Below are 25180 nucleotides of genomic sequence, written 5' to 3' on the forward strand. Positions count from 1 at the left end.
AAGGTTCAGCCATTTAGGCCCAATAATTCCAAAGGACCATGCTCCAGAGCCCCCAGTAGGGCCGGTGGAGGCTGTTGGGTGCCCACTGCAGCTCAGCTTCTCCCTCTGCCCATCCTGCTTCCTGCCCCCATGACACAAGTGTTGCTCCCATGGGCACTCCTCAGTGAACATCCTGCCCCTCTGTCTCAGAGCCTGCTTCCCTGGGAACCTGATCTGTGACCTCAATTCCATTGATCACAGAAGTTCTTTGTCCTCTCACTTTGTTGGTCTCCTTCATAACTTCCTTTCACATTAGTTTCCTTTTGTTTTTCATGTTCTAGATAAATATTGAAAAACAAAAATTTATAAAATTCTCAAAAAGAGGCTATACAAAGAGTCAATCCTTCTTTTTTTGTTAATAGTCTTTCTCCTATAACCCTCCCCTCAGGGTTCCCCACTATCAACAGCCACTTCCCTTGGTTTTGGCAATAAATAGAGACTGTGGAAGTACCAAAAATTGTGCTAAAATAGTTTACATAAATTTTTAATTACTGTTTTTAACATTTGAGTAGTTGGCAGACTTGCTTTCAATAGTTCTTGTTGCGTGGCCTTAGGCAGACTATTTAAACTTTTTAGGTTCTGGTGTCCCATCTCCAAAATTCAAGTAATAATTATTGAGAGGATTTAATTAGATAATGTATCCTAACTCAAAGCAAAGTTCCTGGCACTTAGTAAGGATTTGGAAAATAGGCATTTTCATATAAAGTCAGCACAGCACAGGATTCAGGGAATATTAGTTTCCTGTGGCTGCTATAACACATTACCCAAACTTGGTGGCCTAAAACAACAAAAGTTCATTCTTTCACACTTCTGGAAGCCAGAAGACTGCACTCAGTTTCACTGGGCCAAAATCGAGGTGTCAGAGCAGATCCCTGCTCCCCCCAGAGGTTCTAGGAGAGAGTCCTCTCTTGCCTCTTCCAGTTTCCAGTGGTTGGTGGCGGTTGGCATTCCTCCACTTGTGGCAGCCTCACTCCAATCTCTGCCTGTATGGTCACATTGTCTTCTCCTCAACTCTGAGTGTTAAATCTCCCTCCGCCTCCCTCTTAATAAGGGTACATGTCATTGCATTTAGGGTCCACCCCATAACCCAGAGTAACTTCCCCACCTCAAGACCCTTAAATTTAACCTCATCTGCAAAGACCCTGTTTTTATATAAGGAAACATTTACAGGTTCCAGGGATTAGAATCTGATATCAGCCTACCACGGGGTGACACAGTTTCGGTCCTGTCTTCATAAGGCATGGTCCTAAACATTTCACCTTTGGACCACTAAAAATAGCCTTTGACCCTTCCAGTTTGTCATGCAAAACCAACAGCCTTGTTTTAAAAACCTCTCCTCCCTCCCTCTCCTGTAAGCGACAGTGCTCCCAAAGGCAGCTGGGTAAGGTTTCTGTAAGATCTCAGTACTCAATCATGCTGCTGTTTTGGAGGCATCTTTCCAAGGCTTTAATTAATTTGAGGCTGCCTTCTAGCACAGTTTTCCAAACTTACATATTCCAGACACCTCTGATTCACCTCTAGATTGGGCGCTGTCTGGGACGCCAATATTTTCAAAGTGCCGCAGGGGATTGTTATCATCAGTCAGAATGATAAGTGTTTGGAAACACTCATTCCTTCTACAAAGTCTTGAAAGAAAACACTCGAAATAGGGGATTCTCTTTCCCGACTGCTGAGCGTGTCATGGTTACACGACTTTATTAAGAAGGTGGCGGGGCAAGGAAAAAGGGCAACCCTGAAAACTAACAATCCTACCTGTAGAGTATTTACTGAGAGTTCCCTAGCAGGAAAACTTCCAATTCCGGATTCAACAGAAGATGACGAAGACCCGCGTTTGGCAGTCCTGCAGCCGTCTCTAGCTCGAGACCTCGTGGGTCTGACGGATCGAGCCCGGGCCGCGCCCTTAGCGGAGCCGGGGCTTTTCCTCTGCGAGCGCAGCTCCAGCGAGGGGGAGGGGCGGCGGCGGCCCGGCTCCTCCAGCCGCAGTGCTGTGCGTCCACAGAGAGGCACTTCGGCATTGGGGTGGGCCGGGGAGTGGCTTTCAGCGCCACCCCGGCCAGCGGCAGCCACTCCAGAGTGGCGCGGGTAGGGGGCGTGGGGAGACGTAGGTGTACTTATTCTGGCCTGGGAGCGGGGCGCCGGGCTGCTCCGGGCTACCAGAGGAGCTGTCCTGAGTCCGCGAGCAGGCTGGTTCTTCGCAGAGCTGAGAACCCAGTGCCCGTGGCTGGCCAGGTGGGGGCGGCCGTGGTGCGGTGACCAGACGCTCAGAAAATTTGCGGGAGTGTGGAAGTTCCTTCGGGGACGATGGAGCTCAGAGTCTCGCTCAGTCGTGGCGTGTTGGGGGCGCAGGGTCACGCTCAGTCGCGGAGTGACAGGGGCACCGGGGTCACGCTCAGCTGGGGCACGTTGGGGGCGTAGTGTCACGTTCAGCCAGGGCGTGACAGAGGCTCGGTACCAGGCTTGGCTGGGGGCGATGGCAGCCGGGGCTCGGGTTCTGCCAGGCCAGGTGCGCGCCCGGCACGGGTAGGAGCCTGCAGCCGCAGCTCGGGGCACTGGCTGGGGACCCTGCCCCGCCGGCCGTGAGCTCGGGCGCCTTCCCTGCGCCCTTGCCGCGAGTGGCGCTGAGCCTCCGCGTCCACAGCTCGCGGAAAGCAGGGGCGGCGGGAGGAGCCGGGCCAGGCCGCCGCCTCCTCTGGCCCCGGGCTCCTCCTCTCTCTCCTCCTCCCTCGCTGTCGTCCGCCCGCCCACCCAATCCGCAGTCCTCGGCCCAGCAGAGCCGGGCCGCTTGTCTGGCCGGCGGAGGCTGAGCGCGACCCTATCGAGCCGCGGCGCCCGCCGACCAGGGACAAGCGCGACTCCTGGGACCCAGCTCTGCCCTGCGCCCCCGCCTCCTCCCCTATTGTCGCGGGGACGCTTGGGCCCGCGCCGCCGGGGCCGCGATTCTCCTCCTCTTCCTCCCGGGGGGGAAGAAGCGGAGAAAGGAGAGCGGCTGCTCCGGGAGAAAGCGAGCCGAGGTCCCTGCCCCGGAGGCTCGCGGCCGGAGGAGGAGGCAGAGGCGGAGGGAAGTGCGCGTCACTCCCCGGAGGAGAGTATTTCACCTCCAGGCAGAGGCTGCGGCTGCCAGTTGCGAGCAAGCAGCGGCAGCAGCGGCGGCGGGCTCCAGGGCCTCCCTGGCCATGGAGAGGAGATCTGGACCCGAGGACACCAGGAGCCCCGCTCCGTCTCTTTGGACCGCAGTGTAGGCACCTGAGTTGACTGACGCGAAGCGGGGGAGGGGAAGGTAAGAAGCGACGGAGTCACTCGCCCCCCGTCCCACCTCCTTTGCTGTCCCGGGGGCCACAGCGAGGGCTCGGACCCGGGTCCCCCACACCTTCCCCGCTCCCGACGGCCTGGCCCGCTCCAGCGCTGGGCATTTCTGCTGAAGTGGAAAACGACCTCCCGCCCTTCCCCGGTGCGCCTCCTTTCCCGGTCTCTTCTGGATTAGGAGTAACCAGACTCTTCCGGAGTCAGTCCTCTCCGTAAGAAAGGGTCCTTGGGAACCGCGTCTTGATTTCTTTCTCTCCCTCTCTCTTTTCTTTACGTTTACCGGGAAGGGAACAATGGACCTTTCAAAGACGAAGTGAACAGCCTTAAACTTTCTGGAGAGGGCTGCGGTGGGGGAATAAACCCCACAGGAAGCCGGCTACAGTGAAAGGTTGATGGAATGTGCATTGCTGCCTCGGCTTCAGCGCGCGCTTACGCATTTGGGGTGATCTTTGTCTGCCTACTCTCAGTGCGAGTTGGTGAGCCTTCCGCCCCCCACCCCTCTTTCTGTTAGTTAAGGTGAGGCGAGGCTTTAAAATCACGTGCAGCTTTCTTTAAAGCTGGGGAATAACCTTAGTACTGGACCCCACTCCCAGTTTTTCTCTGCAGAGTTCGGAGGTCCTGGCAGAGGAGGGGGGCCCACTCTGTGAAGACCCAAAATGCTGCAGTTAATTCTAGTTCCTACACCCTTAGCAATAAAACCAAGGTCCTGACTTCCCTGGATGCTTGTTGCTGAGGGTTGATGTGTGTCGCCAGACCTCTCCCTGGAGCGGAAACAGCTCACTTAAATTCTCCTCATAAGGTTAGGAAAACAGACTTTGATATATGTCTCCTTTCATCAGCAGCTGGGGTTAAGGATAGAGTGCCTAATAATTTTAAGAACTTTCATTACCCACATGAGCCACTCCATTCCCCTTGTTCCAGTGTGACAACATGATGCGCAGTTACACATATCAAGGGTGTGCAGATGTCCTCCTGTGAGCTCTTCCCAGTAAAAAGTGACAATTTAGACAAAGAGGGAGAGAGGGAGAGGCTTCACCTGAGCTGAAGGAGGCCTGACAGGGCAGCCAGCCTCATCTTTTGGAAATGCCTCTGTGTTAAAGACAAACACACTTAAAATAGTCTTAGGTTCTCTAGAATTGGAGCTATTAATGTTTATTTGACTCCAGAAGGAAGCTTGCTCTTTTCAGAATTGGTCTGGGTATCATACTCTGGTTGTATAACTTTGGTTACCTAATCAGAGGGTTTTTTTTAATTTGCATTTCTTTGAAAAAATTTATTTTCATTTTTATGTTTTGTAGAGACAGGGGTCTGTTGCCCAGACTGGTCTTGAACTTCTGGCCTCAAGCTATCCTCCTGCCTTAGCCTCCCAACGTACTGGGATTATCTCAGTTTGCATTTCTGAGCAAAGCAGAAAAATGTGCAACAGGCATGTCCTTTGCTTAGTAAATAGTGGGTAGCCCTTTAGGGTGCTTTGTTCTTTACATTGAAATGACTCCCCCCAGCTTTCTGTGTACCTGCACTAGAGGCTCAGTGTGGGTGAGTGGAGCTGGAGGCCTGTTGACTGGCTTTAATAAGTTCAGTCCACCTGATGCTGTTTTTATCTGATGATTGTGTCCTTAAAGGATCAGAAAACTTAGGTCAGAAGTGAATTCTGAGTCATCACCTGTTGTACTTTGTCATCTTGTGAATGAGTAAGCCTAGGACTGGCCCTTGAGCAGACAGGGAAGTAGAATCTGATTCTTACATGGTGCTTGTCTGGATATTCTGTGTCATGGTTAATTGAGTAATCTCCCTACTTGATCTAGCCTACCATCTGTGAATTTTCAGAAGTGTCAGATTCACAGCAGAAAATCAGAATGGGACAACAGCTCAGTCATGTCCTAATAGACCTAATCTAGTTTGTACTCAAACAGCAACCTAGAAAATGAAGTGAAGACAGAAAGAGCCCTTTTTGTCTGAGGTTGAAAGGGAGGGTACTAACTAGCTACATGCCTCTGGGCAAGTTTCTGAAATTGAGAAAGATAAACCACATTTCAGAAAGAGAAAACTTAATAATCACTGTCAAATTCACAGTTTTAGACTTGCATGGAAGGAAATATGTAAATGTGTGCATTGTAAAGTGCTGTAAAATACTTGAGTATTGTATCATCCACCCACCCACTATCCATTCAGCCAACACTTATTAATCACTTACTGTGTTCTAGACCCCCTGGAACACCCTGCTTTGTGGAGGGTTCCTGTTGGTAGGAAGAGGGAGTTGGATGGAGTTAGTGAGTGCAGCTGGGGAGACCACAGGGAGTGAAGATACTTGTGTGGTGGTTTTCATCTATAAAGAGTGAGACACAGTTTCTGCTATTGAAGAAATGAATTTAACGGGGAAACAGGAAATTGACAATTAGAAAATCCAGTAAGTGTGTAAGTATTTGGGGGAATTATGCATAGAATGCTTTAAGAAGCCAAAGGAGGAACAGATGGGGGGGGACAATTTTGTGAGAAATAAAATTTATTAAATCAGACAAAATAGTAGGGACTGAAAACTGGTCAGAGGTACCATTTTAAAATACAAAGACTGGAAGAAGACTTGAAGTCAGACTTGGGTTTAAGACAAAGCTCTGACAATTACTAAACATTTGCTTTTGGACAAATCCCTAATCCCTCTCACATTGTTTCTTCATCTGTAAAATGAGTTTAAAATGCTTTCTGGAATGTTTTGAGGATTAAATTTGCTATGTATATAATGTACTATACAAGTAAATAGTGTCTCTATCAAAAGGTACTTTCAAAATGTGTGTTTTTTAAAAAGTTATAAATAGATACAAATCATAGCTTAATCAAACTGGTTTCAGCCACAGATTTTCATTTTATTGGCTTTTTCCAGAATGATCTGAATCCCATCTTGAGAATGAGTCTTTAGACATTAGGCTAGCCTTTGTCAGATGGTATTCCTCACTTGTCCAGGCTTCTTCCCATCCCAGCCACAAGAAATCTTTTCTTTTCAGTTGAGTCGTGAGCATTAATTAGAAGAATGGGCTGTCTAGTACAGTACATCAATTGAGAGGGGCTTGTCTGGGTTTGTACTGTAGCATCTATACTCTGCCTCCCAAGCCAAACTGGCCCTTCTACATTCCTTTCTCCCAACATGATGAATATGGAAAAGGAAAAAAAGAAAAGCTATGCATCTGCATTCTTGAGACCATGAAAATCACCCTTACTAGTTTTCAGCATTTGTAAAGAGGTGTAATTTTCAACTAGATTGTTAAAGAAAATCTATTCTCAATAGCAGCAGCTGCTGTCTAGGTGAAACTTGAATCCGTAAGCAAAACCCTTTAGTTCTCCACTTGAAGTGGACTTAAGCTCATGTGACATTTTAATAAATTGCCTTTGATAGAAATCCAAACTCAGATATTTAAAAGTATCAAGTTAAATGTGCCTCTTTTGGCGGGGAGGGGATCTGAATGTAAATCAGTTTTCTAGATAGTGCTACAGATGTTGAATCTTAGCATGCAGTTTGAAGGGACTTTAAAAATAATAGTAAAACAAGGAAGTTGGGGCCCAGAGAGGCTAAATAATCAGGTAAGGTGGTATAGTAAATTAATGACCAAGCAGAGAGAAGAACTCTTTTGTCCCTATCTCCAGTCAGTGCTTTTTTTCTCTCCAATATATTCTTATTTATTCCTATTTGGCTTTGTTAACAATCTCATTATTTTAATGGTCAAGTAATTTGCATCTGGGCTTTAAAACTCATTGTACTTAAGTTTGAGGCAGACACTGTATCTTCTTTTTCATTTCCTAGTGCTTACACATGAGAGTGGGGTGATGTTACTTGTAATAAATTTCTGTCTAATAAGGAACTAAGTGTAAAAATATTGTTAGCTTTACTTGCATTTTCTATAACCAGGATGCAAATTTCAAGTTCTGTAGAAGTGTGCATTTTTTAAAAGAGGCAAGTTCCTGGAAACACTATTCAGATTTATGTTGTGAATAGATTTGTGTTGCGAATCATAGGATAAAAACATATGAGAAATATGCATGTTCTTTTGTTTTCTCAGTACTTGCTTTGGGAAGCTTTTAATGTCGGTTGTCAGGAACTATGTTCAGCAAATATTTTATTGCATTCCTAGGATGTGCAAGGCACCGTGCTGGTTGCTGCAAGCAATAAAAGATAAATGAAGCATAGGGTCTTTATTAAAATATCTTTTTAAAAAAGGGAAACAGACTCAGAAGCTGAGTATGTCTTAAAACACAGAGTCACTGTCTCCCAGCAAATCAGTCCTTTGATCTATGAGGCAAATCTGCTTTGAAATTGTTATTATTAGATTAACCTTATAACCTGATTTGTAACCAGACATTTATTTTTGTTATATGGTGATTAGTGATAAAAACCTTTTACATTTGTTGTATTGGGGGTCCATCATATTTTGAGAAATAAGTAAAAGTTCAGCAGTATTTGATAATAATTTTATATTATGAAAAGATTGCCTATGAGAGATTGTGGCCTTCTTAGCTTTAATATATTAAAAAAATGGCTTTACCACTGGAAAAAAGTAGGATTGGTACATTGTTGCCTGAAAGAGTTGAAACTGAAGACTGTCCATAGAGAAAACAATTGACCTCATTGACTCTGAGTTTAACGTAAGTATCTTAAAACATAGAATATCCACCACAAACTTGATGTCCTGGCCAGGTGTGATTACTAAGTCTCCACAGTGGAATTGCTATCGATGTAGGGGTTCTTACCTAATTATTGGCATGCACTTTGGAGACTGCAAGCCCTCCATTGTCATAATGGTTTCTGCTAATATGGTGACTCACTTCCCTGAAGAATGAATAGTTTTTTCACATACAGTGAAGTTGGAAAATTAATTAACATTTTAGGGATTGGAAAGATTTAGTTTAACACAAGGACAAATGCCTGATTCCTGTTCCAGAAGGAATGAGAAAAATGAATTATTGGGTTTTAAAAAGATTGTGGTTAAAAAAACTCATTGTTTTTTAATACCACCAGTGCCACCACTATAAAATTAACTTTATATGAGGCTTTAAAAAATACTATACTTCATTAATGAAAAAGACATGGCTTTAATTGCTCAGGAGGTACTTACTGATAGCCATTCCCCAGCCACCCTATGGCTTGTCCAAACATAAAGTGCTACTAATGCTAAGAAGTTGGCAATGTGATGGAAAATACCATGTGTGTGAAGGGACAGCTCAAAAGGCCAAAGGAGAGAAGAATAGTCTTTTCAGCATAATGACATCTTTTGGCTAATGACAATTGCTGCTTTACCAAGTGCCTGTGGTGATTTAGGCACTGCCTGCCCTTAGCATATGGCTACGCTTTCCCATGCGGGGTCAGCTAACAGATAACTTCCTAGCAGTCTGGTTATGATGTTGTCGGGGCTTGGCTTTAACCTTCAAGCATTTCTTCCTGTTTGCACTTGTGGCACTTGAGCTTGTCACACAGTCCTTGTCCTGGTGCTGCTAGCCGTGTGTGTGTGTATGTATGTATGTGTATGTGTGTATTTTTTAGAGACAGTTTCACTATGTTGCCAAGGCTGGAGTGCATTGGTTATTCTCAGGCCTTGCCTGGAACTCTTGGCCTCAAGTGATCCTCCTGCCTCAGCCTCCCAAATAGCTGGGACTACTATCCCTATTTGGCTATGCAAAGTCCAACCACCATGCTAATGTTGAGTAATTGCTTGTTCATTGGAGGTCCTGCTTTTTGACTCCCTAGAATCCATGTTTGTTGAATATTTGGCTTAGGTTTCACATTCCATTGCAGGAGAGGGACTATGACTGTTTTGTATTTTGGCGTTTGAACTCACACCTGCAGGTGACATTTTGCCTACTAGCCTTCCAAAGAACATGAAAAACTTCTTTTTTTTTGAGACAGAGTCTCACTCTCTTGCCTAGGCTAGAGTGCCATGGCGCCAGCCTAGCTCACAGCAACCTCAAACTCCTGGGCTCAAGCGATCCTCCTGCCTCAGCCTCCCGAGTAGCTGGGACTACAGGCATGCGCCACTGTGCCTGGCTAATTTTTTCTATTTTTAGTTGTTTGGCTAATTTCTTTCTATTTATAGTAGAGACTGAGTCTTGCTCTTGCTGAGGCTGGTCTCAAACTCCTGAGCCCAAGCAATCCTCCCGCCTCGGCCTCCCAGAGTGGAAAAACTTCTTCAGTGTGTCGTAACCCACCTGCACCCCTATACTGGTTATTGTTGGACAGTGTGTGTCCCGTTAGTGGCAGAGTTCAGTGGTAGATTTTAGTTTATACACACAAAGTAAGGAAGTTATCAGTAGTGGTCTCTTGGGGCACATTTGGGTAAGTAAATTTGGTAGGGCTTTTAGAAAATTTAAACTCTCTTCCATTCATAGGGATCTAATAAATTCAAGCCATCCCCTCTTCAGACCCACCAGCCCAGTTTCTTTGCCCCAACATGCAGTTTGTTTACTTGTGCCATTTCCCTACCCCTCCCACCCACCAAATGCTGGGCTTTGAGCTTCTCAAAGATGAGAACCGTGTTTATTTTTTGCACTGCTAGGTCTTCATTGTCTAGCAGAGTCCTTGTCTCATAAGAGATACTCAAAACTAAAATTGTTCCCTGTTTGGCAAGGCTTTGTTCTCAATGGTTAAAGTTATATTAAAAATAGGCTACGTTAAAAGAAATAGTGCACTTGGGTTCTGGTGCAGGCCCTACCATTGATAGAAACTTTACTTTGATGCTGGATGGAGTAGCCCTGGATCATTTCAGTCTGGGTATCTCATTATTCATCTAGAATATTTCTTAGTTTTGACATGAAAGGCATGTCAAAACATACTCATTATATGTTTCCTATTGTCATTGCATTTCGATGTTGGTATATGACTGGATCATGAACTTCTGGTGTGTCTATGCTTGTTTATCAAACACGTCTGTGTTTCCTTTTCTTTTTTCCCCCAGCCTTTGAACATTCTACCAACATACGTTTCTTGGCTCTTTCTTCTTGACAAGTATTTTAAAGTTTTGTTGCTGTCCCTTTGCAGAGAATGCAGCTCACAGGCAGTTCCACCCTTTGCTGTAACCTTAATTAAATCAGCCTCCCTCAGGTCAGACTTCGGCTTGGTTCTTTCTTTGGAAGGTCGGCTGCAAGGCTGGTGACATGCCTGCACGGGCCATTGTGTGCCTTTGCACAGCCATCCATCACTGCCAGCAGGTTGGAAGCCTCTCTTGTGTCTTCCCAGCCAGCTGAGAACAAGGGCAAAGGGAGAGGGTCTCAGGAACACTGGGAGGGAGGGGAGAAAAGAGAACAGCTTTTCAACAGAAAGAATTAAGGAGAGAAAGAAATCTGAGAAATAACAATAGAAAAAAAGGAACAAAAGTGAAGAGCAGAGAAGGACCGGTAGGTAAAATGACTCTCTTCCCTTTTCTCTGATTTTCCAGGTTGAAGAACAATCTTCCTGCAGTTTCTTAGTTCTTTACTTCCACCCAGAGACCTGTGTACTTGGCTTGTTTTTTTTACTTTTATTTTTGATTGGTCAAGAGATGTTAAACATTCTTCATTGTTACCCTTTCTCCTGCCTTGGTCTATAGTAGATCTGTATTTTTTCCTTTTATGCTTCTCTTTTGTTGGCCATAATAATGTGTTTTTGCCTTTTGGTCGTATCAGCCACATTGGCTTTAGAGTCAAGCATTGCTTCTCTTGGACATGCTTAACATTATTGGAAAAATACATGATTAATTAGTATATTTGGTGTCAGAAAAATCAGACATTTGCCTCCGTAAACTTGCATATATGACAGAAATATAAGAATGAATTAAAAATGTTTCTTAAAAGTCACTTATTTAACTTTAAAATTGCAAAGTGTTCACTTGATTGTCAATACAAAAGTATTTGGTGTTAGACATTATAAATGAAAGCTCTTTGTTTTGAGGGATCCATATTTTAGTAGGAGATTCCACTATAATTTGCCAAAGAGATATCCACTTTAGTGAAATTGCAGCTAATTTGCTAAATTCCTTAAATACAGACCATAAGCATTTATTGTTTTGCTGTTTTTAGAGTAAGCAAACTCTTACTATTTTTAGTTAATTTTTGTTTTCAAGGGATTTTCTATTATCCTGACAATAGTATTTTAGTAGTTTTCTAGCAAAAACTATATAACTTAACAGAAAAGTAAATTTCTAAGCAGGAAAAACAAATGTCTTTCAACTTTAAATAATACTTATTCTAGTTCAAACGCTTAGTGGCAATTTTTTTGTTTTTAGTAAATTTAGTCGTTTTAGAGCTATATGTTTGAAATTGTCCTTATAATTTATCTGTATTGTATTTTAATAGTGTTAGTATATTTTGGAGGGGGAGTTTTTCCTTTTGAGGAAGGAGATGATCTGAATAATACATGGTATCAAGCTAGAAGTCTGGTGTATACAGATGTTTATTACAATAGTAGCTTAACTTTTGGGACTATCATTCATCATATGTGTCTAGATTGATCAAGTGGAGAAAGCAGTTAGGGAAATATAATAAAGTTTCTCAGTCCCTTATCCTTTCACTTCTAGGGGAAGGTTTGTAATTAAGAATTGGTGCATTCCCCTCCTACTTCTGAACATTGGCTTGAGTGCTATCAGCCTAATAAAAGGAAACAAGGATCAGTGTAAGTAAACTAACTATGCAGAGTGTCTTATTTCTTGGGAACCTGCCAGACAATTGCAGGTGATTGTGACTCATACTGATTTTGAGAGTTAAAGGAAAAAGACAAAAGGGCTATGACAAGTAGAAAGTAATTAGTGGAGAATGTGCCTTGTACAACAGTGGGAAGGTGCTGTCCTGCTTAGAGGGTTCACTGTGTTCAGTTCTTTGGGAGTATGCCGGTAACACAATCAAGCAGATCTCTGAATGGAAGTGGACTTAATTTTTTAAACTATCTGTCTAGTTTCTCCTAAATAGAGATATGTATAGACCTAGCATTCATACTGAATTCCTTGCAGTGGTTGTTTTAGAAAAATGTACTTTATCCTGTGCTCTGGTAATAGAATATAGAATACATTATATTCCTCTGAACTGTATATAAAAAGATTTCTCCTCACTGAAACTTTGTTTCAACCTTTGTTTTTGAAAATCTTTATAATATGTATTTAAGTACACAATCTTCATGAGAATATTGATCACATTTAAATGTTTACTCGACAATTTGGGAAATTAGAGAGCCAAAAAGTCAACTTTGCTAAGTTTATTTCTTAATGAACAGTTTTATATGATCAAGGTATTGAGCTCACTGTTTCTCAACAGGCATAACCTGACTCTAAAACAAAACTGAATGAAACACTCCACCCTCCTCAAACAAAACAAGACAAAAATCTGAAAATCACCTTTGTTATTTGTTCTTTCTTTTAAAAGTAAGATGTTGGGAATATAGAACCATAAATTGAAAATTCAAGGCAGTTGGGAGCTGGTTAAAGATTTTGTTAGGTCAGAAGTACTAATAATTATATAAAATCTATGATTTGTTTTCATGATAATTCTTGCACACCTCTCTTTCTTGACATGTTTTACTTTTTGTTGCATGTTTTTACTTTTTGGGCATACCAGTCAATATATTATAAACTCTTCCAAGATCTTAACAGAAGGAAAAATTTTCTTAGCCAAATTTTGGCCAGTTGTACTGAACCTCTTGGAAAGCAAAGATTATAATTTGTGGAATTGAGTCTTAGATTGGATATTGTTTCAGAAATTATATCCTCAATCAAAAAAAGAACAAACTTGATTAGATCATGCCAGCTTCTTGGCTGTTCCTACAAGCCTGAATTTTCCATTCAAAAATAAGTTGTCATAAAAAGTATAGGTAGTATTTGAAAGAGTTTAACACATTGACTGCCACACTGGAAAAAAATTTTTTTTCCTTGGGCCACGGTGTTTTATTATAAAAATAGAATAAAAACTTTGTAAACAAAATGAGCCTTTCTCATTCAAGGAAAAATTTGTTTTTTATTGTCCTCTATGTTTTTTTTCAATAAAAAAGTAATACGAAAGTTGAAAATTCGTAATGTAAAAAGTAATGTGAAAAATTGAAACATAGTTCATAAGGGTAAAGTGTTTTTCTTGACTTGTCAGGCGTAAGTGTAATTTAAAGATAAACATAAGTAGAAAAACAATTTATTTACTTTTATTCATTTAATCCACATTTTTAGAATTAAATTATCAATATTAATTGTACCAAGAACATCAACAAGTAAAATTTTCGTGAACCAACTGCAGGGTTTTGCCCAGGGAGCCACCCATCGCTGTAATACTGCCAACCCCCAGTGACCTGTTAGGGGACTGCCCCAGCCGTGGAAAAATTGTCTTCCATGAAATGGTCCCTGGTGCCAAAAAGGTTGATGACTGCTGAAGCATGTATGCTACAACATGGCAGCGTGAGTTGCCTGCGCACCACGCGGCTCCCAAGGTGAAGAGACGTGTGTTACGTTATGCTTCATGAAGCCCTGGGCTCAACACTAGCATGAGTTAAATACAACTCACATGGCAGTAATGTGTGAAATGAGTCAGAAGTATTACATTTTCATTAGGTGTTCAATATGATGGGGCTAATATGCATGTCTTGACACTTAGCTGTGGGATCCCCCCTGCACTGAATTGCAAGGGCTGGATGATTTTGGAGACTAAAGATATTGCCTAGGGTACAGGTGTCCTGAACCACCCTGTAAGTGATAAGCATTGTGTAGTAGTGACTTTGTCTTGAATATTGGCATCTCAGCAGTAGAAAGAACATTAAAACCAGCCCTTTTAAAGAGCTCTTACTAGTTTCCCATGTCTCTGTATTGAGAAGACTTTCTCTTTGATTGCAGCATTTATTGGCTTTCAGCATAATAATATAAAGTGGAGTGGAACATTTTCCTTTTTTCCTATATGCCTACAGCATTTCATAGTGTGTGGTTAAAACTATTACAAAATATTGTGAAAGGTTGAGTTTTTCTAGGTAGTGTGCTGCTTTTTATCTTTAGAATGCCTATCTGCAGTTGTTAATAATACCTTTTAGTCATTCATTCAATTTCATACTAGGATTGCATTTTGTAAAAATTAATACATTGATTTTTTTTTTTTTTTTTGCTTAAGTAGTTAATGTTTCCTATTTCTCCCAAATCGGAGAAGCTGATATTAGTCAAATTTCCCACAGCCTCAAGGATAAAGTAAATGGGAAATCCCAATCTCTGTATGTGTTAGTGTGTGTGTGTGTGTGTGTGTGTGTGTGTGTGTGTGTGTGTGAGAGGAGAGAGAGGGAGAAAGGAATCTGTAGTTCAACAGATTCTTTGAAAGTATGCTTACGTAAAATCAAACAGCTCTCTGAATGAAAGTGGAATTAATTTTTTTTAACCATCTGTTTGTTTTCTTCCAAATAGCTATATATGTGACCTGGCATTTATGCTGAATTCCTCTGCAGGAATTTGTGATCTAAGCTCAACAATCACTGAGTACCTACTGTTTATAAGATTTTCTGAGAACACCAGGATGAGTAAGATGTCACCTTTGGTCTTGAGAGGCTTATAGTCTACCGCTAGAGATGGACAAGTACATAACTAAATGAAACATAAAGCAAAAAGCAAGATGATCCTATAAGAGTTTTAAACAAAGTACAGGGAAAAACAGAATGGGAACTTAATAGAATCTTGAGAAGGCTTCACTGATGACATAGGACAGTGTTTGAAACTTTAAATGAGAATAGCTCAGTTTTCTTAAAATCATCTCTTTTTGTAGGTAAGAAAAAAATCATGATTTCCTTTAATGTTATTGAGATTTCAAAATAATTGCTTTCTATGATTACTTACTATAATTTATTGCCTACTATAATTTATTACCAAATAAATTACTTGAATGCTCTTACCAACTGTATAAGTCCCTCCAGCCTTGAGCTACTGTTTGAGGTAATATACTCTTTTTTTCCAAGAAAAGAATTTTATTTAAAATAACAATGAGTTTTTAAGGTATCTTTTTGTGGGGGCAACTGAGAACTAGACAAATACACTAGGTACTTTCTGAATGTTTTTTTTCCCAGAATTTGTATTTATATCTTTTGAGTCGATACGATGTTTTCATAGTCTCAATAATTTTTAAAATTATCTACTTTAAATATCTGCCTAAATTGCCTGCGCAGATTTTTAATTGCTTGCTTACTTGCTTGGTTTATAACCAAGCCTTTTGGGCTACCACTTTTTATCATCCAGTAAATAAATACAAAATAATTCTCTCTAGGAACATCTCAATACCAGAAATTATGTTTTAAAAACTTTGTGGAGTAATGGCTTAGAATATCCCCCATTTTGGATTACCTGTTTTATTTTAGGGGCTATCACAGGCTGTAGTAGTCCTTAAAATGTATCATAAAACACTGCTGTACACCTTCTAAATAGGATGTGCTTTTTGCCAGAAATACAACCCTTACAAAATGACAGGTAATACAAACAGTATATTAAAGTGAAATAGTGGTGTGTAGTAAAATTATCAAAATGTTACCTAATGCTTGCCTTGAAGCTTTGAAAGCCAGAGGAAACTCAACTCTTTGATTGTCTTTCCTCTGGTAGGTCCCTCCTTTGTTCTCAGGACTCCAAACTCAAACAAATGCTACAAGTTCTAACAACCTTATGGATTAAACAGCCGTTATTGAGATAGCCTGGGAACCTGACCACCATTTTAACAGTATTTCCTTGGCCAATTTCTCTCTGCCTTCCACACAAGTGATTTAAAGTTGAATTTAGGAATTGCATTTCTTGGGGACACTAAATCTTTTGTTTATATTTCCTATCTCCCCTTCCCCCAGAGTTCCTACCACAGTCCTCTTATGACAGCAAGATCTCACAAATGCTTAACTGAGTGATTGCGATGACGTTTTTCCCCCATGAGTAGTTTAGATCTATAACTAGCAATCAATATATTTTTAAGTAATTGATATATAATATTACGTATAAAGTAAAATGAAATCCTAAAACAATGTATTTGTGTCTTATATTTTTAAAAATCTTAGTAAATTGAGGGGGAAATCTGCTTAAACAATGATTTTTTGTGTTATTTTATTCTAAGATGGTTGCAACAATGCATTACTTAGGAAAAGAATGATATTTGTTGCTTATGCATTTACATGTTTTCCAATAAAATAGAGCTAATGTACTCAATGTGTACACACACACACACACATACATATATATGTTTTGCAAGATGGTTATAGAAAAAAACACAACTGTGATTATTTTTGATTTATTGACCAGTTTAGTTTGTGGTGGCTGCCATCTGCATTTTCATGTGAGGATACCATTTTGTGACTGTGAAGACACAAATTATTCCCAGTGGGCTGGTGACTTCATTTAGCCTCTAGCGGCTTTTGTTGTATTGTTGGTACATCTGGAGACCCATTATCTCCCACCAACACCCCCCTCTGCATCAGCCTGTTAAGTAATAACAACCTTTCTCACCCTGAAACAATAAAGTATCAGATGATTGCAGCCTCAGAAACAAAAGATTCCCACTCCCTTTCAGAGCAGATCAGAGTCTGATTCCCCACCCACCCTGGTGAGCCAGCACTCCAGAATATCTACTTTAGGCCTTTCTTTGTTAATACAGGATCATAAAAGGGTCTTTGTTGTACTCTTTCATTTGTTCCAGCGGGATGTCACCATTATTTTGGTCTGCTGCTAGGCACATGCAGCAATCCCCTCAATAGCACCTTGAATGGTGTTGTTTTTCCTTTGTTATGAAGCTTAAGCTTCATCTAAATAATTACTTTTGTTTAGAAATCAAACCCCACAAACCAAGTGGTTTTGACAGACACACTGACTCTGAGAGCTTTCTTTGCTCCGTGTAAAATCAGCATCAATTCCTGATTAGATTTCCTTTCTGTTCCCATTAATTTCCGGGTCGTTTGGGTCCTGGGAATGCTTATTTGTGGCTTCTCTAATGACCATTTTGTGTTCAATGGGTTTGCTGATAGTTTAGAACAATTTAGACGTACCCTTGTGACTAGGATCGAATGGTCTGGCAGAAGATGAAGGGGATTAATTGTAAGGGTATTGAACGAAGTCAGGTGACCCTGAGATGCTCTAGTTGTTAAGGAAGGGATGTAATGGAAGAGGTTAAACACCATGTTTCTGAAGCCATTGAGCACATCTTATTTATCCACAGTCATTGCAATAAGAACATTATGTGGTATAGCTAGTTTCCTTCTCCCGTCCTTCCTCCTTCTTTCCTTTTTTCCTTCTTTCCTTCCTTTCTCTTGGCAAATTAACGAAGTTTCATTCAAAACTTATTCTTTCACTCAAAAACTTGTAAGTGCTCGCTATAAAGAACATAAAAATTGAAAAAGGACTTCCCTTTCTTATGTGTCCACTTCTTTAGATAAAAAAGAATCATGTATATTCTAGCAAACTTCTGCATGAAGAATTCCTGAGAAGATTAATATGCCCTTTCAGACTCAGCACAGTTCTAGTTATACCCTTTGAAGTTGTTGCCTCTCAATTGTTTGAGAAGACACAGTGATGTATGTTAAAAGCCTGAATTTTAGAGTCAAAATACCTGGGTTTAAGTCCTGGTTCTCCTCCGTATTAACTGTGTAACCTTTGGGGAAGTTAATTAACCTTTCTAGTTTTTCTCATGTTTAAAATTGGGGTAATGGCACTTACTCATAGATTTGTTTTATTAAATATGTTAAATGAGTTAATACACGTTAAGGTGGTTAGAACAGTGCCTGACACTAAGTGTGTTAGCTAATTTTTTTATCATAATATTTGAATGTCTACTGTTTTTTAAACAAAATTCGAGGATTTAAAGAGGTAAAATAGATGTAAGACTTTCTCACTAAAGGAATTCAGAGTCTATAGTTAAGTGATAACACAGATAGAATTACTTAATTGCTTGACCACAAGATGAATCTAGTGGGGGGAATTAAACACCCAAACATGAATACCTATCTGTTGGAACTTTTTAGGGCTAGCTTGTGGTCCTCACATATGACAGACACATAGACTTGTAACTTCCATTTGAAGAGCTTAGGATAATGATATTCAAAGTGTGATCACCTGCTTCAGGGTCATCAATATATATTTTTTAAAAATGTAAACTTCAGGGTCCTCCTTGCGTCAACTGAGCCAGAATTACAGGGGCAAAGAGCCTGGGAATCTACATTTTTGATATGCTTCCCTGGTGATTCTTACACACACTGAGAATTGAGAACAGTTGGTATAGAACAGTGGCTCGCAACCTAGATGCTCATTAGAATCTCTTGGGAAGCATTTGAAAGATACAGTTAGTTGGATCCCAGGTGCAGCAATCCTAAATTAATTGTTTTGGGGTGCAGCACTGGGCATTTGTGTTAGTAGGTGATTGTAATTTGTAGCCAGGGTTGAGAAGCAGTGGCATTCGAACACAATTAATGAGAGTGATTGTTGACTTAGTTCATTGTATCAGGGATGTAAGTTGACTTGATATTTTCAAAAAGTCATTCTGGTGGTTACCAGGGGCTGGGGGAAATGGGGAATTACTTAATGGTTATAGAGTTTCTGTTTGGGATGGTGAAAAAGTTCTGGAAGTTGGTAGTGGTGATGGTCGCACAATTTTGTGAAAATATTTAATGCCACTGAACTGTATCCTTACAAGAGTTAAAATGGTAAGTTTTATGTTATAGATTTACTGCATTAAAAAGTACTTAAAAAAGCCATTTACAATTCACATGTTCTGAACCTTAATTTTTTTTCTTTTCAGAGTGACAGCGTATCATGTATGCCACTGATTCCAGGGGACACTCCCCTGCTTTCCTCCAACCTCAGAATGGAAACAGCCATCGCTCATCTGGTTATGTTCCAGGGAAGGTTGTCCCACTGCGTCCCCCTCCTCCTCCAAAGAGCCAAGCTTCAGCCAAATTTACCTCCATCCAACAAGACGCCCGGGCAACCTTTGCCTTCTCACCTGAAGAACAGCAAACCCAGAGAGAAGGCCGAAAGCAGAAGAGACACAAAAATACTTTCATTTGCTTTGCTATTACTAGTTTCTCATTTTTTATTGCACTTGCAGTCATTTTAGGAATATCTTCAAAATATGCTCCAGATGGTAAGTGTGTCTGTGTGCACACATAGAACATATTCTAGAAGAAGAGGAAATAGAATAATTTTTTAAAAACTTTCATTATGTTAAGTTGGCTCTAGCTAACTAATGCACAGGTAATATGATGTGTAACTTATGAATGAGAGCAGTTGTTCAAGGACTGCACTGGAAATCAAAAAATTAAATGATTGCTTTTTCTATCCATTTTGTCACTTTGTGCTTAAACAGTTTTTGGAGCATCTCTTTTGGAAATGCCTATGATAGGCAAAAGGATTTGATGATTTGTTTGAAATCCTGGTTGCTAAATACATGTTTAAAAAAACTTTCAAGTTTTAGAATGAGATATATATAGATATTAAAAAGAAATCTTCATTTCTCTCTGAAATGACATTTAGATGCCTCCTTAGATGAATGTAATAGTTAAGAAGCATATTACCATTTATAAGACTTACAAATATTATTTTGTTTAGTTTTTATGGGTGCTTTAGGGATTTTATAGATTTTAAGGTCCTGGGGAAGTAGTTTCAATACTTCTAAGAGAACAGAACTGAAGTAAGAGAGATGTTCATATCAATATCTTTATTGAATGAGCTAATAGACCACATTATGAACTTATAACATTGATTTCTATTATATGCAGTATTGACATCCTCTTTCCTTTTCCCAGCAGAGTAACCAAGTTTATTGCTGCTGATTCATACTTCCTGACTAATCTACAGAAAAGGAATGCTAGACTAGTGGGAAATCAGAGCTGCAGATCTGTGGCTTTCACTGGTGTTTTTGTATTCCATTGAATTGCTGATGTGGTTCCTTGAATCAACATTCTTTAGTTTTACATTTTGGCAGTATAAGTGCAGATCATCAGTGGAAAGATCTGGTATGCTGAAATATTTCAGGGTCAGCCTCACTGTGGTTGTTGCTATTACATAACGTTGATAATGCACTCACTGCTCTACAAGTGGGTAACTAGGAAGTTGTGGCTGGCTGAGCTGTTTTTCAGTGCTTTGTACAGACCACACATTTTCTCATTAAGTATATTTTACTGGTAGCAAACAGACTGGAATTTTTGGTGAAGGTTCTAATGAAGCATGCTGTCCTGGGGAATAATTATAAACAATTAAGAGGAATTATATAACTATTGAAGTAGGCTCCAGATCTCAAAAGATTGGATTTCCTTCTCTGTAGCTGGGTACAATCTTTGTAATAACACTATGGAGAATTCCAGCTAGATGTTTTATGGGAAGAGGGAGGTGGAAAAAAAGTTCAAGAAATCCTCAGTATTAAGTCAGAACCAATCCAAGAGATTTCTTATTTCTTTGATGGCAAGGAAAGTTTAAAGATTGTTTTTAGTATAATGGTGATGGTCATTAATTTATCAGAAGAATTAAATACCAATGATTATGAAACTGCTGTGAGAAAATTTAATTCCATGAAATAATTGCCAAGGACTTAACCAGCCAGACTAATTTTAACTGTTGTTACTGTCACCTCAAAGAGAAAGCATATGCCTGGGGCAATATAATAAGCTTAGAAACAGGAAGATGTTTGCATTAGTATTATGCAAGTTCAAAATGACGAATCAGAATTTTTTTCTACATAAAATGATCTCTTTGTTCTGTACCCAGTCTCTACTTTTTCTCATATTATGTACCGTCCACCTTAACAAAAAGAATTTCTTCATGTAGTTCACAAGCATATCTTGTCTATTCCTACCTTTGCTTAACTGTAGGTGACAGATACCTTGCTTTTCTAACTAAGCAACCAAATGGACTTGGATAGCATTGGATACTCTCGTTGCTAGTGTTTTCTCCCCCTCATGCTCCTCTTATATAAATATTCTCCATAATTTGGGGTCCAGGTCTAGTGTCACCTATTCCATGAAGCTGCCTCAGTTATTCCAGCCTATTCCTCCTTTGCCTGAGGTTGTTTGTTCCTGAATTACTACCACATTGTTCAGCATTTTATTGTTACGTACATGGTAGCTTTTCCTCCCAAGCTCAATTATAAACTCTTAAGAAATGTGAATTCCTTCCATGCTTTTTAAATATTATGGTATCTGGTATAGAGTGAACAAATTGATGCCCAACAAAGACTTAGTCTTAGTTGATCAAAATTGAAGGTGTGATTTTTATTTTTCCCCTCTTCTTCCAAATTATGGCAGATACTGAAAGTTTCATGCATTAAATACTTTTATGCAAAATACTTTTATGTTTTCATTATCACCTATTCAAGAGGCAAGTTCTAATTCTAGTAAAGGTAAAAAAATAAAATCAAAACTCATTTCTGAGGCCGGGTGCGGTGGCTCACGCCTGTAATCCTAGCTCTCTGGGAGGCCGAGGTGGGTGGATTGTTTGAGCTCAGGAGTTCGAAACTAGCCTGAGCAAGAGCGAGACCCCGTCTCTACTAAAAATAGAAAGAAATTAATCAGACAACTAAAAATACATAGAAAAAAAAATTAGCTGGGCATGGTGGCGCATGCCTGTAGTCCCAGCTACTCGGGAGGCTGAGGCAGGAGGATCGCTTGAGCCCAGGAGTTTGAGGTTGCTGTGAGCTAGGCTGACGCCACAGCACTCTAGCCAGGGCAACACACTGAGACTCTGTCTCAAAAACAAACAAACAAAAAAAAAAACTCATTTCTGAAAGGGGGAACTTCCATATCACTCGGTTTGCTAAGTGATCTTTGGCTTCTCTAACCTATAATTTCCTCATCTCTGAAAATGAGAAGTCATGTCTTTGGTCACTTGCTTCTTGCAGTTTCATCAAAAGGTGTACATGGCTGAAGACAGTAATATTTCTCAGCCTCTGCCCTGGAAAGAGGTGCTATTGTCACCTACTTTGTGATTCACTGTGCATAGGAAGGAATTTATGAAGACCAAGTAGACATATTATTTGTCAGTTTCCATTTTTGATTTACTAGTATGTTGTGAACATATTTTCTTTCCTAAAACAGCTTTCTAGTGTTAGTCCCAGGACAATTTAAAGTTTTTTTCTCTTACTATTGGTTTATTTCCAGAGTAGTTGATTCAGGTGAACTCCATTTTTACCTTGTGAAGTTTCACCTGAAGTAGATGCTAGCAACTTATTTTGTGGTGACACTTTATTTTTTAATGAGTTGAAAAATTAAAGGATATGACGTTCTCTGCTTGGTGAGAAGAAGTGGGATTTCTATCTTAATGGCAGGAAATCAAAATATGTTGGCACATTTCTTACAGATCTGCATTAAATGATGCTTGGATTTGGCTAATGGTATTCTTGCATTTTGTTGGGTTGGATGGGATACCCATGTTGTATGTTTCTTTTTTATAGAGAATTGCCCAGATCAAAATCCACGTCTCAGGAACTGGGATCCAGGCCAAGATTCTGCAAAACAAGTTATTATCAAGGAGGGAGATATGTTCCGTCTGACCTCAGATGTCACACTAAATTCTATAATCATTCAGGATGGAGGTAGGTAATGGTCTCTACCTATGGGAACTGCAAAGTTGCTCTATAATGTGGAATAGATTTAATGTTTCTCAGGTAGAAAACTATTCTTACATGGAATAGCCTTTAGGATGTGGTGTCACTCTAGCCATGGAGTTGTAAAAAGTTCCTAAGGTAGAACCATAGAACTCAAGAGCTGTAAGGATCTTAGACATCACTCAAATCAAGACCCTTGATTTATAGACAAGGACGTAGTTCCAGAAAAGTGATCTCTTGGAGCTAAATCTTCATTACAAGTGATGGAGAGTAAAGAGAGAGGTAAGTTGAGTTGTATATATAGAAGTGAGATTCAGATTTGTAGACTCTTTGTTATTTTTCTAGAAATGGTTTACCTCTAAAGTGAACGTATTAAATTCATACTCATGGTCTATACAAACACTTCATTTTTCCCTTTACTATGTTTTGAAAACCAGTTTAATTTTCTAAGCAAACTCATAGTAAATTCTTATTTCCAATTTAATTGCGGAAGTGTATTTTTCCCCCCTTAAGGTGGAATCTATTTCTTTGTATATCAGAAAGATATTTTAGATGTTGGCTTACAGTACTGTTGTTCCCTGCAGGACTGCTTGTATTTGGGGACGATAAAGATGGATCCAGAAATATTACTTTAAGGACTCGTTACATCCTTATCCAGGATGGTGGGGCGCTTCATATTGGAGCAGAAAAATGCCGCTATAAATCCAAAGCGACAATTGCCTTGTATGGCAAGTCAGATGAAGGTGAAAGTATGCCAACATTTGGCAAAAAGTTTATTGGTGTGGAAGCTGGCGGGACACTGGAGTTACACGGGGCACGGACGACATCGTGGACGTTGCTGGCGAGGACCCTGCATTCCTCAGGCTTGCCCTTTGGGTCCTACACCTTTGAAAAGAACTTTTCCCGGGGCCTCAATGTGAGGGTCATTGACCAAGACACGGCCAAAATTTTGGAAAGTGACAGGTTTGATACCCACGAATACCACAATGAGAGTCGGCGGCTTCAGGAATTTCTGAGATTGCAGGACCCAGGTCGGATTGTTGCCATAGCTGTCGGAGATTCAGCAGCCAAAAGCCTCTTACAGGGAACGATCGAGATGATTCAGGACCGATTGGGAAGTAAACTGATCCAAGGACTGGGCTACAGGTAGGCAAACTTTGTTCTTTTCTTCCTGGTTCCGTGTTCGAGTCTGTCTGGATGAGAGCAGAGTGAGGGTGGGGAAAGGAACCACAACACACCACAGCCTGAACTCAGGTGTCAGAATGGCTGCCACCGTTTGGAGCAAAGGCAGCTCTGAAACGTGGGACTAGGGGACAGAACATGGGATACAAAAGCTCTTCTCTTGGCTTTGGATTAGAAAGGCCTTTCTGAACTGCATTGTCAGGCTTGTGAAAAGTTCAGAACAGAAAGGTGGTACTGAAAAACAATCAGGCGGTTGAAGGACAATTTGCCTCTGAGGCTACTTCCTCCTTTTACCACCTTCTGAACATAATATGAAACTCAGGCTAATTGGAGCAACTTATGAGTTGAAAGATTAGGGCACAATTTCATGCTAAGGTATAAAATCTATCTTAAAAGCCTAAGGGGGTAGAGCATGCAGGGTTTTCTTTTCCTTTCTGTTTTTGGAGTCCTTTGCATGCTAATTTGAATCTGCTTATTTGACTGGCGCAGCTCTATGGAGCCCTGGCATATGTGAGGAAGGAAAAAGTTAGAGGGCTAGGAAATTCATCTGGATGGTAGAATTCATTTCTACTATTTATGGTTCTTGTGCCATATTCTAATTAACCATGATTTCCTAATGCAGTTCTGAGTCAGGGAGAAGTAGCTGGTTCAACATTTAATTCAAAAAAACAGAAGTTTTAATTCTGCTGAGTGTTCTTCAAAAAGTTGAGGAATATCTGCAGTGAAAAAAGAAGACCTCAAAACCCACATGCTGAAATAAATGATTTAGTTATTTTTTTCCTTTGATGGTAGGTTGTTAGAATGGAATGTTATCTACAATTCTAGAGAAGGTTAAGAAGACAAAAACTAGTGAAGAAAAAGGGTCTGTAACACTTTAGATATGCTTTTTATTCACCTGGGGAATATTCAGGAGATGCTAAATGCTTGATATCCATAGATGGTTAGAGGAAAGGACACTGTCTTAGAGCTTTCATTCCATCTAGTGGATAAACAGAGACCTAAATAGATGGTCATACAATGAAACGCTTGCTGCAGTTACAGGATGTAACGAGAGCCTAAGTAGAAAGAACCGCTGAATTAATTGGCCTATGGAATTGGTGCAAGCTTTCCTAAGGCAAGATGTGTGAAGGGGTGTGCTGTGTAG

General features: G+C 40.4%; 1 protein-coding gene across 1 annotated transcript in view; it reads left to right on the plus strand.

The window, feature by feature from the left end:
* The first annotated feature begins 2205 nt into the window (after positions 1-2205).
* TMEM2 (transmembrane protein 2) overlaps positions 2206-25180 on the plus strand; it is a 70966-nt gene continuing 47991 nt past the window's right edge. Inside the window, exons 1-4 of the mRNA XM_012641588.1 lie at positions 2206-2268; positions 19057-19401; positions 22702-22842; positions 23439-24000. Of these exons, the coding sequence (XP_012497042.1) occupies positions 19071-19401; positions 22702-22842; positions 23439-24000 (1034 nt within the window). The 5' untranslated portion in view covers positions 2206-2268; positions 19057-19070. The remainder of the gene's footprint in view (positions 2269-19056; positions 19402-22701; positions 22843-23438; positions 24001-25180) is intronic.

This window comes from Propithecus coquereli, unplaced genomic scaffold (assembly GCF_000956105.1).
Source record: "Propithecus coquereli isolate 6110/MARCELLA unplaced genomic scaffold, Pcoq_1.0 Scaffold166, whole genome shotgun sequence".
NCBI lineage: Eukaryota > Metazoa > Chordata > Mammalia > Primates > Indriidae > Propithecus > Propithecus coquereli.